The sequence below is a fragment of the Dipodomys ordii genome, unplaced genomic scaffold (assembly GCF_000151885.1).
Source record: "Dipodomys ordii isolate 6190 unplaced genomic scaffold, Dord_2.0 Scaffold90, whole genome shotgun sequence".
Lineage (NCBI taxonomy): Eukaryota > Metazoa > Chordata > Mammalia > Rodentia > Heteromyidae > Dipodomys > Dipodomys ordii.
This window is the reverse complement of record NW_012267306.1, coordinates 5,287,675-5,302,043: the sequence shown is the minus strand read 5'-3', so window position 1 is coordinate 5,302,043 and position 14,369 is coordinate 5,287,675. Positions and strand designations below refer to the sequence as shown.

The 14,369-nt window shown below is 38.7% G+C and overlaps 1 protein-coding gene across 1 annotated transcript in view; it reads right to left on the bottom strand.

The window, feature by feature from the left end:
• Nucleotides 1-1,686: 1,686 nt before the first annotated feature.
• LOC105992917 (multidrug resistance protein 1-like) overlaps nucleotides 1,687-14,369 on the bottom strand; it is a 35,846-nt gene continuing 23,163 nt past the window's right edge. Inside the window, exons 13-21 of the mRNA XM_013026010.1 lie at nucleotides 13,691-13,852; nucleotides 12,200-12,373; nucleotides 11,313-11,459; nucleotides 10,268-10,375; nucleotides 7,688-7,765; nucleotides 7,195-7,278; nucleotides 3,563-3,766; nucleotides 2,782-2,882; nucleotides 1,687-1,831 (exon numbers count right to left, since the gene is read on the bottom strand). Of these exons, the coding sequence (XP_012881464.1) occupies nucleotides 1,687-1,831; nucleotides 2,782-2,882; nucleotides 3,563-3,766; nucleotides 7,195-7,278; nucleotides 7,688-7,765; nucleotides 10,268-10,375; nucleotides 11,313-11,459; nucleotides 12,200-12,373; nucleotides 13,691-13,852 (1,203 nt within the window). The remainder of the gene's footprint in view (nucleotides 1,832-2,781; nucleotides 2,883-3,562; nucleotides 3,767-7,194; nucleotides 7,279-7,687; nucleotides 7,766-10,267; nucleotides 10,376-11,312; nucleotides 11,460-12,199; nucleotides 12,374-13,690; nucleotides 13,853-14,369) is intronic.

Sequence of the window (14,369 nt, the reverse complement as noted above, 5' to 3'; positions counted from 1 at the left end):
CCATCTATTAATTATGTTGTGTCACCAAATCAGGAAGATCACACACTATATTTCACTATCAAACTGCATGTTTAAGGACTTTGTGGTTTAATTCAGTCCAAGTTCCTCTTCTCTCATTCTATTCATAGCAACAGTTCAGATTCATAGAATCCAGTTTTCATTTGTCATTTTTTAACTTTTCCACTTGTTATATTTCAAGTGATTTTTTGTAAATCAAGGAGTAGATTATTTATCCTGCTCTCTCCCAGAATTTGTAGAAGTCAGCACACAGCTTTACACCTTAACTGTTAGTAGGTGAGCCTTTACAAGGAGCCACTAGGCTCCTTGCTCAGTTAGGCTTCTTCTCAATGTCAAGGCCCTGTGGAGACTTCTGAATTGACTCATCCCTCCTAGCCACAGATTGGGAACAGTCAGGTTAGTGAGTCAGCACCAGGAAAAACAGAAGTTTTGGAAATGAAGTATACAACTTGGGGGAGGGGGAGAGGATCTGGGAAGGGAAAAACAAGAGAAAATGAGGGAGGAGGTGACACTGTTTAAAAAGAAATGTACTCATTACCTGACTTATGTAACTGTAACCACTCTGTTCATCACCTTTACAATAAAATTTAAATATAAAAAGAGAGAAGTTTACTGATTCAACTCAATGTCTCAAGGATGACATACAAAGCCTTGGAGGCCAAAATGCCCTTCTTGGAACCCTAGTGCATTGTTGGTGGGAGTGTAATCTTGTTCAACCACTTTGTAAAGTAGTATGGAGGTTCCTCAAAAAACCACATAGAGCTCCCCTATGACCCAGCAATCCCACTTTTGGGCATTTACCTGAATGATCACAAAGAAGACCATACTAAAGCTACCAACACAACTATGTTTATTGCAGCATTATTTACCATAGCTAAGATATGGAACCAACCCAGATGCCCCTCAGTAGATGAATGGATCAAGAAAATGTGGTATATATACACAATGGAATTCTATGCCTCCATGAGAAAGAATGACATTGCCCCTTTTGTTAGGAAATAGAAAGACTTGGAAAAGATTATATTAAGTGAAGTAAGCCAGGGCCATAGAAACATAGGTCCCAAGTTTTCCCTTAGTTACAATAACTAGTATATGTCTGGGACAAGCAGAAAAGTTCAGATAAGATGATGTTAAGTGAAATGAACCCCAAGATAGGGACACAAGTGTTTTTTTTCCTTTGTTGCTATTGTTTCTAATGTATTTATAAGGTACCATGTGGTTTTTTTTTGTTGCTTTGTATGTCCCTCCCCCATGGTGTAACCCCTGTTTTCACTGTATTTGATGTTGGTATAATTTGTGGAGGGGAAGGGAAAAAACAAATCATTTAAATAGGGATACAGGTTAACTCATTGCAACAATGAGATGTACAAGACACTATGTTGAAAAACGAACTTTACAATTTAGGCCAGGGGTGGGGGGAGTATAGTTGAGGAGGTGGGAGGGAAGGGATGGTAGGGGAAATCAAAAGAGGAGGCAACAATGCTGGATAAGAAATGTACTCATTACCTTGCTCATGTAACTGTAACCCCTCTGTACAGTATTTTCACAATAAAAAAATGCCCTTCTCTCCATCAGCAGGGTTGCTTCATAAACCCTCACCATAGAGATTTCAATCAAGACATGGTGCATGTGAATACCTTCTTTCCTTTGCAAGCATTAACCCAGCACTCACAACAGAACATCTTCAAATTCCATCACTTCACATGCTATCAAGTAGGCGCCAAACCGGAAACAGGCAGCACAGGAGAAGTACATCATTGCCTGGGTGAAGGAGAACGTGATTCCAAAGATGTGTGCTTTCTTCAGAGCATTTCTGAAAAGAAAATGTTTGAAAACTTATTCCACTTGCATAGTCTTCTCCTGTCTACCCTTCTCTTTTTTTCCAGTACTGGGCTTAAATTCAGTGTTTTGTGCTTTTCCTTAGCTTTTTTGCTCAGGATACACTCTACCGCTTGAGCCATACTCTCACTTCTGGCTTTTTGCTGGTTAATTAGAGCTAAGAGTCTCCTGGTCTTTTCTGCCCAGCTGGCTTCAAACTACAATCCTCAGATCTCAGTCTCTTGATTAACTAGCAGGCATGAGACAGCAGAGCTTGGCTCTCATTTCTTAGTTTTTAAAATGTAGTTGGATAGGTTGACAGAGGAGCACAGAAAAACAACCACAAAAATGGTCTTAGTGTCTAAAGGAATAAGTTATATCCTCCTTTTACTTCCAAGTCATGGGAATTTAGGAAACTACCTCATCTTGATGTTTCTCATCTTTAATGTAAGATTGATTACACCTGAATGTACTGGTGTAAAGATAAATTAAGCCTGTGAACTTCGTACAGAGCCTGTTGAAGATTAACAGATCAACATTCCCTCCCTTTTATCCAACTATTAAATATAGACATATGTCCTCTAGCAATTATTACTTACCCAGCACTCACAAGTTCACAGACCATGTGGCTAGCACAGGGCATGGCTCTGACTTTGGGGATTTCAGGGTTCTGTTGGGTCATTATTTATACATTGGAGAAACCACACCAATGATGTGCTATGGGAAGAATAACATGTAACAGGTGCCCCTCAGGCCCTCTCAGGTGCCTGCCTGAGTGTGAATGTCCCATTTATCTCAAGGTTAATTACAACTGCTTCTCAGTTGGATGCTTCCTGGTACTCTCTCTACTGCACTCTACTTTCTAGTCAAAATTATCCCTTTGAAAGCAAATATGGTGGTTGAAACATTTCTCATATTCTTGTCTCACTCTTCAGGGCTTCTTACCTGTATGGTACCTGCAAACTCTGTGCATACATCTGTTCAAACTTATGTTCCTGAGTCAAAGAAACCACAGTTCGGAAGTTTTCTATTGCTTCAGTAGCAATCTGCAATAGACATCCATGACAAAGAGGCCAAAGGGAAAATAGAGACAAAATTAATATGAATTTTATTAAATAGATTAATAAAAATTATGATTACAAGTCATCTATGTACCGTTTAGTATTTATTGGAGCATCTTCTCTATGGAAAAGTGTATTCAGTAAATTATTAGACTGAATTATACATCTGGAAAAGAGATGAACCTTCTTGAAACGAAATCACCAAGGGCACTTTCCTAAAGCCAAATAGTGTTATATACATTTGCAAAATTCCATTGTTAGATTTATCTCTTTTTTTCAGTCACATTTTATAAAATGGGCCTACTTTCTCAATAAAAGATATTGAAACATCCTTGAAAGAAGGAAGGAGACAGCAAGAGACATGATTTGGAGAGAAAATTGATGGTGGGAGAGGAAGAAGGCAGGAGAGCAGCAGAGAGGAAGAGAATACAGTGGGAACGCAATGGCCCACGACCAGAAACGTGTATGGAAACCCATGTCAGTCCTTGGGCCTAAGGATATGTTACTACTTTCATTTTGAATCTGCCAAACAAGCACAGAAAATACTGTCTTGAGGAATGACTATGAAACCATTCTCAGAGCATAACAAATAGCAGGGAATAACAAAAAAAAAAAACTGATAATATCTTTTTTTCATTTAAGTAAGCAATTTTATTTAGACTCACCTTCCCTGAAACTTCCAGTATCTGGTTATCTTTCAGGGCTTGTCCAGACAACATTTTCATCTGAATAACTCCTCCTATTGCCATGATGGGTACAATTGCTAACAGCAAAAGGGATAATTGCCAGCCATAGATTAAGGATATTACAATTCCTGTCCCAAGATTTGCTATATTCTGGGCAAGTAAAGCAAGCCTAGAACCCATTGCCTGGAAAACAAAACAAATTGGAGCCATATTTTTATACTATCTTTAACATTTATGCTTATATTTTTTTCTATTTATAAATGGTATAATCCAGAGTTTTATTTTCCAAAGTAGTTTAGAAAATTTGATTAACTCATCCTTGAAATGTATTCTTAATATTGACAATGTACTGCTATGAAAAACATTTTCTTAATTATTAAATACAAGTGAAACATTACTTGTAAAAAATTTGAGTTTCTAAAATGTAAATTTTGACGATCTGAAAAACTCAAAATAGAAGATTAATAATTCAGAATTCAGTAACATATTCCTCCTCTTCTTCTTTTTGTTGTTGTTGTTTGGTTTGGTTTAGTTTTTGTGCCAGTAATGGGAATTGAATTTAGGACCTCACACTCTCATTTAACTTTTTTGTTTGTTTGTTTGTTAAAGGCTGGTACTCTACCATTGAGCCACACTTCCATTTCCAGCTTTTTGCTACTTAATAGGGGACTAGTCACTGAAATTGTTTGCCTGAGCTGGCTTTGAACTTTGAATCTTCAGATTCTAGCCACTGAAGTAGCGAGAATTATGCAGTGAGCCACCGGCAGCAGGATCTTAATTTTACTTTATTATCTGAAGAATAGTCACTGAAGCAAGGTATACAAATTAACAAAGTGAAGGAGTTTGATAGTTATGTTATAAGGGGAATGTGATGGGAGCCAGGGACTTCTGTTCCCTGAGAAACAGTTTGAAACCTGTTTCCTCTGCCTCAAGACCTTAAGACAGCAAGTGCCATTAGGTTGTAAAGAAGGCATAGTTGGTTCCTGTAGCCTTTGAAGCTAGAACAAAGACCTCAGGTAACTTCATTTGCAAATCATACATCTTCATGTAAATTGGTGCGTTGGCATCATTCTGTAGCTAGTGCTTGCTTGCTGCTTACCTTTACTTTGTGCAAGTGCCTGTATATATAAATGTGCTAAATTAAGGTGTGTGCTGTTTCAGTCTCCAAGACCTTAGAATGCTGACAACTCACCTGGTCCCAGATTTCCCTATTATGTGTGATGGTGTGTCTTTTCCTAAACTTCCTACTGTCTTCCCAGTCTTCCCTTAGAGATCTGGGTGGTTTGTGGCAAGAATGGTATAAATTTCCAATATTAGGTATGTAACTAATTGTAATTTAGCCTGAAATTTGTTTTTAAACATATTCAAATATATCTGGGCCTATATAAAGTCCTTATGATGATTAATTTGACCTATTCCATTTGGAAAATAATTCATGCATTAGGAAGCTACGGAACTTAATTACATTAGGCATATATAAGAATATTCCAAACAATCAGGGACTTTCTAGATTTTCCATTGAAAATAGAATAGAAATATTTTAGCGGTCTCAGAACCACATACCCAGCTGTGTCTTCTCCGTTCTCTTCTGCCCCTTCCTATCATGGTTTGGTTCCCCCCATGCTCATAAAGTGGTATAAGCACCTTCACATCATTACCCATGCGAAATGCTCAGCCTCTTACAAACTTACAACCAAAGGTCATTTGATGATCTGTGTTGCTGACTCCCTAAAACTCTGTCTTGAGAGGCTAAGCATGTGGCTTAGGGGTAGAGTGCTTGCCTAGCATGCATGAAGCCCTGGGTTTGATTTCTCAGTACCACATACACAGAAAACACCAGAAGTGGCGCTGTGGCTCAAGTGGTAGAGTGCTAGCCTTGAACAAAAGAGGCTTCAGGACAGTTCCAAGGCCCTGAGTTCAAGCCCTAGGACTGGCAAAAAACAAACAACAAAAAACCCACTCTGTCTTGATTGCGTCTCTCCCTCCTCAGCTATCCCTCACTGTTCTGTACTGTCTCCGCCTCATAGCATTAACCTCAACATTTGGAACTTGTTCATTGTTGACTACCTCATCCAATCCCATGGCTTTCAAAGCAACTATGGCTATGTGCATAGTTCACATGCTAGAATGCTTGCCAAGCCATCAGGAGGACCTGGGTTAAATCTTCATGTCTACCAAACCCCCAACATGTTACCATTAAACTGAAAATTTTCCAAATGTCTTTTTTTCAGACCAGAACTCTGGTCTACTTCCAGACTGGACTTCTCTAGAAAATACAGGCATACAAAGCTACATGTCTATCAGAATATCTAATGTGGGCTTCATAAACTTACCGAGACCCACATAAAACTCTCAGTTCTCTCCAAGCCTACTTCTCCAATAGGTTTCTAATTTCATGAAAAGTGAATCACAATTTCTCAGTTGTGGAGGTGAAACATTTAAAACCATCCTCCATTTTCTTTCTCTTATCTTCTCTTATCTAATCCAGTCAGCAAATTTACATTTTATTGTTACTTGTGGCATATCAACATTTATCTTTCCTCTGTTGCATTATTGTAATGGACTCTCTCTTCCTTTGTGTGTTTTTCTAGATCCTGTTGACACACCAGCCAAAAAGATCCATTCAACAATTCAGATCATGACAGTCCTACATGAAATCCACAATCATTTTCCACCTAATTAGCAATACAATGCTGACCACAACCCCACCCTCCTTGCTATTTAAGGAATAAATGTTCCAGCTTCAGAGACTTTTCACTTGCTGTTCTTCTAGTCACAGCACTCCTAGACACCTGTGGGGATCATGCCTTTCTTTTTCTTAGGCCTATTGCTTACATTGCCAAACCACTGAGTTCTTCTTGATAACCATGAAGCTCCTTCCCCCATATCCTGCTTCTACTTTTCAAACAGCACAATTTGACAATCTGATATACAAGATAGAGTCTATTAGAGCACAACTTGGGTCCATTCCATGGAGTTCACAATTATTACATTGACAATCTGAAATACAGTGAAGACTCCATTATGGAAAGACCAGTTTTTAGTTGAGGAAGTTCAAAGTTATTTAAGTCTGTGCATATCGTGTTCTTTTATGTTCTACACAACCTTATTTAATCTTGATTTTTTTTTTTTAGTTACTTGCTTCAAGCAAAAAAATATTTTGCAACTTCTATGTGTTTCCACATTTATATTTTAATTCACTTTCTGGAAGCCTAATCTATGAACAGTAAAACTGTCATAGTGATTTTGCCTTCTGGAAAGACTGAAACACAGTCTGATGATCCTGAATGATGTGCTCAATAATGTTTTTTTCTGAATTATTTTTTATGTGCATCATAACAATATTATGAATAACATAGCTATAGAAAGAAAACTTACACATTATTTAAGCCCTACATGGGGTATAATCCCTAAAGAGTTTGTACTTTTCTATCAAACAGGTGATAAAATTAGGAAGTTAGACAGTGCTTTGTGTGTTTTTTATAACAATGACCATCACCATGATGATGATGATAACGACGACTATGATGATGATAATGACAAGTGCAATGAGAAAGTGAGTCTTGCCCTGAGGGAATAAAGACAAACTCTAACAGCAAGGAAGCACTTACCCCTTTCACTTGAGCAGCATCATTGGCAAGTCTGGTAGTCAGTGCTCCAGTGGTGTTTCTGGGGTCATCGAACCAGCTCACATCCTGTGGAACACAAGAGTTTTTATTCTTTCTTTCCCTTCCTTCCTTCCTTCCTTCCTTCCTTCCTTCCTTCCTTCCTTCCTTCCTTCCTTCCTTCCTTCCTTCCTGTCGTGGGGCTTGAACTCTGGACCTGGGTGCTGTCCCTGGGTCCCTTCAGCTCAAGGCTAGTGCTCAACGCTTGAGCCACATCACCACTTCCGGTTTTGAGTGGTTTATTGTAGATAAGAGTCTCAGGGACTTTCCTGCCTGGCTTTGACCTGTGATCTTCAGATCTCATCCTCCTGAGTAGCTAAGATTTCAAGCGTGAGCCACTGGCGCCCTGTCGGTTTTTAAATTGTCTGCTCTAAACTTGTGGAGGAAAGTGACATGCTCAGTTTTGTCACTCTCCGGGCATCTACCTCCACAGCCCTACCTGTCTCAGCATGGATCTGAAAACCATGTACCGCAGCCGCCTGGTGAGGATTTCTCCAGCTTTGCCAAATGTGAAGCCCTACGAGGAGTAAAAACATGCCAACACAAAAGACAAGTCAGAAACATGGACACCTTTTGTACAAAAAGACTGGATTTGAGTTCATTGCTGAGACAAAGTCATGATTTCCGGGGTTGGGTTGCTGCATTTCGGTGAGCATGCGCTATGGCGCAATGTGCAGACTTCACTGGTGATCAGGACAGCAAAGCTTGCCTTTGGACCCGACTCTGCTCCTCCCAGCCACTTGATGGGTTGACCAGGGATTTATTACGAGTGTGTTCCTTTGTCCACCCCTCCCCCCGTCCCAGCCTAACTTCCTTCTTCAGTGAACAAGGTCTGTGTCTACAAGTGAGGACGCTGGTATTGTTCCCAAAGCAGGTAGTACTCAAGACAGGGGTCTACAGTTTGTATACTGAGACTGAGGCTTGAAGTATAATATGAGAGAAGAGGAATTAGTAGTCACCCCAACCATCAATGTTGTAGATGACAAAGGTATCAAAGGTTTGGGATTTAAGAGGAGAACTCCACAATTTTGGAGAAAAAAATGTTGAGGAAGAAGCCTGGCTGCCAGAAAACGGTCTGTACTCAATCCCCTCCCACTCCATGCCTGGGAGGAGGGAAGAGTGACTTTGATGAGATGTAGCCTGAGAGCATGCTGCTATGCTAAACAGAGAAACGGAGGAGGCAGCCATACCTACTTTGTACTCGCAACTAGTGTACTAGGCATTCCTGAGAGAGCGAGGGAAGCAGCACTGCAGAGAGCACGAGTGAGTAAAAGCCAGCTCCTCCAAGTGGTCCCGGCTAAGGGCACCGTGGAACTGAAGGCCAGGTGGTGCCTTGGACCCATCACATCGCTACAAAAAGTGCGTCCCATGGCTTTGCACGCTGTACTGTACTGCTACACCACCTGCGCAGCCGCACAGTGGCCATGCATGAAAGCAGAGGAGAAAGATAATGTCCTGGATTAAATGATGTGTGCCAAAGACTCTTACTGTTTATTATATTCACCTGGAAATGATCACAGAAAGGTTTCTACTGTCGGAACAAATGGAACATGAAGTTTCTTCCTTGCCTCAGGAAAATGACTGCTATTATTTTTCTGAATGCTACCTTACTCTAACACTGTACTTTGTGCACATTAGCTTATTAAATCCTTAAGGCACCATGCTTCAGAAAAAAACAGCGTTAGCGAGGATGACAGGTTGCCAAGGGGCGATTACATAAGGCTGTAGAGCTAGAATCTGAATCTAGGCCTTTTGAGAATTGTAATGAGAATCAGACTGCAGACTCTGAGTTCTTATCCTACTTAGCTCCTTGCTCCATTTGACAGGCATGCCAGGCTTAGCTCTTCCCAACTGTCAATGCTGAAGTGACCAACTCAAGGCTAGCTCCAAATTCCTTACCATCTAACTTCGCACAGAGGAAGCTTTACCTTCTCCAAACTCCTGAGATATTAACAATTGGTGTGACACTTCTGTGTGTAGTTAAATGTCCCATGTATTCTAGCATGGTTCAACTCTTCCATGGAACTTATTTAATAAACAAAAAGGCTCATTTTCTCCTATGCCTCCTACACAGTCTATAAATATATCCTATTTTATATGGGTGAAATAAGAAACCTATTCAGAGTCAGGTAAAAAAAATCATATGTAGCTAATCTCTCTCTCTCTCTCTCTTTCTCTTTGCCTTTCATGGGGCCTGAACTCTGGGCCTGGGCACTGACCCTCAGCTCTTTGGCTCAAGGCTAGTGCTCTACCACTTGAGCCACAGCACCACTTCTGGCTTTTTCTGCTTATGTGGTGCCGAGTAATTGAATCCAGGGCCTCATGCATACAAGGCAAGAACTCTACCACTAAGCCACCTTCCCTGCCCACTAATCTTTTTTTATTGTTATTATAAAGGTGCTGTACAAAGGGGTTACAGTTTTGTAACTGATAATCTCTTGATTCACTGACAAGTAATTCTTTACTACTGCTTTACAAGGGCCTGGGCACTTGTCATATTATCTTAATCATCAAGAGACAACAGTAATCCTACTTAACACATAAAGAAACTGAAGATAAGACAGTTTAAACAACTTATTTTTTCAGTGACACATAATTGAGTGCATGTACAAGTAATAGCAAAACTCAAGTCTAACACCAAACCCACACTGTACTGTCTATCCATTCCAAACATTTATATATATATATATATATATACATATATATGGACAAGTACATATGTATGTATTTAGCACCCGTACTTATAATTGAACTTGGGGCCTAATGCTCGTTCTTAAGTGGATAAAATTATAGACATGAGCCACCAGCACCTGGCTACCATTCCAAACTTTTCTGAATATTTTATCCAAATCGTATATATAAATATATAAGTTGACTGTACAAATATTTCTTACAGATATTTTTTGAATGTTGATATTCTTTCCATCATTTAGCTGAAGCTGAATGAGAAAGTTTTCAAAGGAAAATGACCTGTACATTTATAAATTCCCCCATTAAGGAAATTAAGGAAGATATTTACCTGAAGGAAAAATGTAATAAAAGAAACAATTCCAATGAATAGAAACATTAGTGAATACAGGTTACTATTCTGTCTTTTCCTTTCAGGATCATCATTTGTTGCAAAAACCTGAGAAAATATTTAAAGGGTTGTTAGTTCAATCACTGAGGGAATTGTTCTAGATCTAACTCCATTCCTTTGGTCACAAGTTTTGGGGTTCAATGGAGTTGTAATATACTAGAAAACAGTGTTGGCTGTGGAACATGGATGCCCTTAAAGGTACCTACATTCTTCCTCCTTAGAGACTAAGACAGACCAAGGTGTCTGTCACAAATTGACCCAATTTGTGATCCAAACTGATGCCAACATTTTCCTCTCCTTGATGGGTAACTACATTGTATGGCAGTGCACTGAATTGCTTTGTGGACATTTCAAACTGTCCTGAGGTATATGGAGAGACTCTGGCAAGGAGCTTTTACTGACAGGGAGATGTATTCATTCACGCAGCCTTTCAGAAAGAAAGGAGCTTCTTCAGCCAGCATTCTTTGTTGGGTGGCCAGTTAGAAAGCTGTCTGGGAACCACAGCCATTGAGAGAACACCACTTGTTGGAACTTTTTCAGAGATGGTTATAGGACTAAAGAACATTTTGGATTTAGGAAGAATGAACACAGAGAATATTTACTCCAGAAGGGAAGAAAATATTCCCCACCCCGATCCCCTCCCTCATTACAGAAGAGCTCATTCTTAACTCAGAGAAACAAAGAGGATGCTTAGAACTCAGTGTTGATGGTTATGAAACAGTCTACTGACCAGCTTCATTGACTTTTTCAGGGAACTGAAATCTAAAGACTTAAGAAACCATCAGGGGCCTAGACAGAACCCAGGACAAAGGAATGTTTACAAAACTAATGTTCCTTTCACAAACCAGATTTCTATTCTTACGTTTGTAAGCCTGATGATTTCACATTAAGAGTTTTGTGTTACATATGCATAGGGATGCAAATAGTTATTCATTGTTTAGTCAAGACTCACTGGTAGATACAGAAAATAGGTATAAACTCTTACCGCGATAATCTTTGAAAATATAACTGCAAATGCTGGTTGCATACTTCCATTTATAATGGCACACAATACACCAACTACTAAATAAGGCCATTCAGTTAAATTCAACTTTAGAATCCTCCAAAAGGAAACAGGAGGAACATCTTCATCCTAGAAAACATGGAATATTATTAGCAATTGCAGTTTAAAAAGAATGTGTCATGGATTTTATGCTGTGTGGTTCTTCCATAGGCATTTTTTTTAAGGATTAATATATCCCATCCTTATCCCTCAGCAGTGGATGGCTATTTAGTTACAAAAACAACATTGACAGAGTCTGTTACAGTAACTTTTTATTATTTGACAAATCAGGGATACATTTTTTGTTTGCAATAATGGAATTTGAACTCAGCACTTCCTACTTGCTAGGTAGGCCTTCTAGCACTTGAGCCCTTCTTGCTTTAGTGGTTTTCCAGACTGCATTTCACTTTTTTTCCTTCTATTCAGCTGCCTTCAGACTATGATCCTCCTACCATTAGTCTCTCCAAGAATTACAAGCAGAATCCACTGTGCCCAGCCTCCAATTAAATAATGCTCCTACAAACAGTTACTATTGGCTTGCCATTCAGAAGATGACAAGAACATTTATGAGAAATCTTGAACTTCTAAACAGAATTTTAATTTTATATTTGAAAGCACAGTATAATCTCTGTAAATTAAAATTTTTAATTCTAAAAATTTTAAATTAATTCTTATTCTTAAGTTCTAAACTGTAGAAATATTGACATTTGATTTCCAGAAATAACTGGAAGACTCTAGAAAACAAATTCTTATTCTTATTCCTACCCCAGTCCCAGCCCATACTGCTAGGAGAGACACTGGGACATAAAGCTCTACACCCTCATTCATACCAGGGTGTCTTTCAAACTAAGTTTTCTGTCATGGCCTTGTGGCCCTTGAATACTCCGGCAGGTCGATCTTCTTCGTAGGCTAGATTCTGGATCTTTTGAGGACATTTCCAAGGCATCAGAATCACTTCTGGATTCACAAACATCCTTTTCGAATTCACTTTTATATCCCTCTGTCTAAAAAGAACAAGAAATATGCATAAGCTGATGAGACCTATTTAACCAGTGAAATTTTCTCAATGAACTTCAGAAACTAAAGAAATGGTAATTGGTTTAAAAAATAACAAGACAAGATGAAATTAAACTGCTATTTCTTTATGTGTGCTGTATCAAAAAGGAAAACCAATAAATAAGAATGATTTCCACTGAATATACTGAAATGACAGAATATCCTTTCCAAGTATCTTTATAGTTATCCACTTTCTATTGCTATTGGACTTAATCAAGTTTGTTTTGAATCAAAGCTGGCAACACAAATATGATATATACCAGGGTGAATCACATTTGAAATTCTCTAGAAGGTATATTTGAAACTGTGAAAAGAAATATGGAAATAAATTTTAATCATATATAATGTAATCTAACATATCCAAGTTATTATTGATATGTAATGACATTGTTCTGTCAACATGTGATCAACATGAAAGACTGAGATACTTTGTGCTTCTTTCTACTAAGCTTTCAGGATTTGATGTGCATTTTCTCTTTTTAGACTTCACATGCATGTATATTGTATGTTAGTCATATTGACCTTCTCTACTGCTCTCTTTTTCCCTTTTCACCTTACCCCACTCTTGAACAACAGCTCAAACCCAAATGTTCAGCAGCCCCATGTGACTGCTAGCTGATTTAGGTCAATTTTAAAACTTTTCCTTAATTATCTTTATTTAGGATATTTCTGTTTTTAAGAAAAGAATCTAAAGCCAGGAGCCAGTGGCTCACGCCTGTAATCCTAGCTACTCATGAGGCTGAGATCTGAGAATCGCAGTTCAAAGCCAGCCCGGGCAGGAAAGTCCGTGAGACTCTTTTTTTTTTTAAATAATTTTGTTTTATTTGTGAACATACTGTACAGAGGGGTTGCAATTGCATGGGCAGGATAATGCGTACATTTCTTACCAAGCATTGCATCCTCCTCCTTTGTTTACCCTTCACATCCCTTCCCAGCCTCCCCCCTCCCGTCTGTGAGACTCTTATCCCCAATAATCCACTAGGAAACCAGAAGTGGCGCTGTGGCTCAAGTGGTAGAGCACTTGCTTTGAGCTGAAGAGCGCAGGGACAGCGCCCAAGCCCAGAGTTCAAGCCCCATGGCAGACCAAAAAACAAACGGGGTGAGGGGGAGAGAAAGAATCTAAAATACCAGCCTATTCCTCAGTATCCTAATTACTTTTTCCTACTTTTGAAGATAATCAAACCAAGCAACATTTACCTTTAGCATTAAATATAGCAATATCAGCTTACTGCAAAAAACAATTTTTTTTCAGAATTAAAGTGCACCTGCATCATGACAAGTTTGTGGTAAATGCCTTTCTCTCTCATGAGCTGCTCGTGATTTCCTTTCTCCACAATGACTCCACCATCAAAACCAGCAATGACATCAGCATTACGAACTGTAGACAAGCGATGAGCTATCACAATAGTGGTCCGCCCTTCTCTGGCCTAAAGAGACAGAGATGATTACATTACTCATTTACATCTCAAAACTCACCTACCCAACTAACATTTACTAAACATGGACATTTTGTAGGTTGTACAAACATCAAAGGAATAAGGAGATCGTCTCCAAATGGTAACAGTATAGTCAATTGCTAATGGTTTAAAATGTTTTCACTATAGTAAATTTAAAGACAAATATCACATGTGCATATTTTAAGATTATTTTATACTTCTTGTTTTACTGAATATTTATCCACTTAAACTTGTAGTAATTAGTGTTTAATACAAAACTGAATAATCAAGGCATTGATCATTCAAAACCAACAGGTCAAGGAAGTATATTTATGTATATCAGCTAGCATCAGTCCTAATAATAATAACATCCTCTATCTCACAAATATAAGGCAACAAAGTTTAGATACCAGCATCATATTGCCTTTGATTTAAATCTAGGTTTACCACTATGAACCCCAGATGTTTATCAAAGCTTTAAGACAATTCAGAGGTATAGATACAGGTT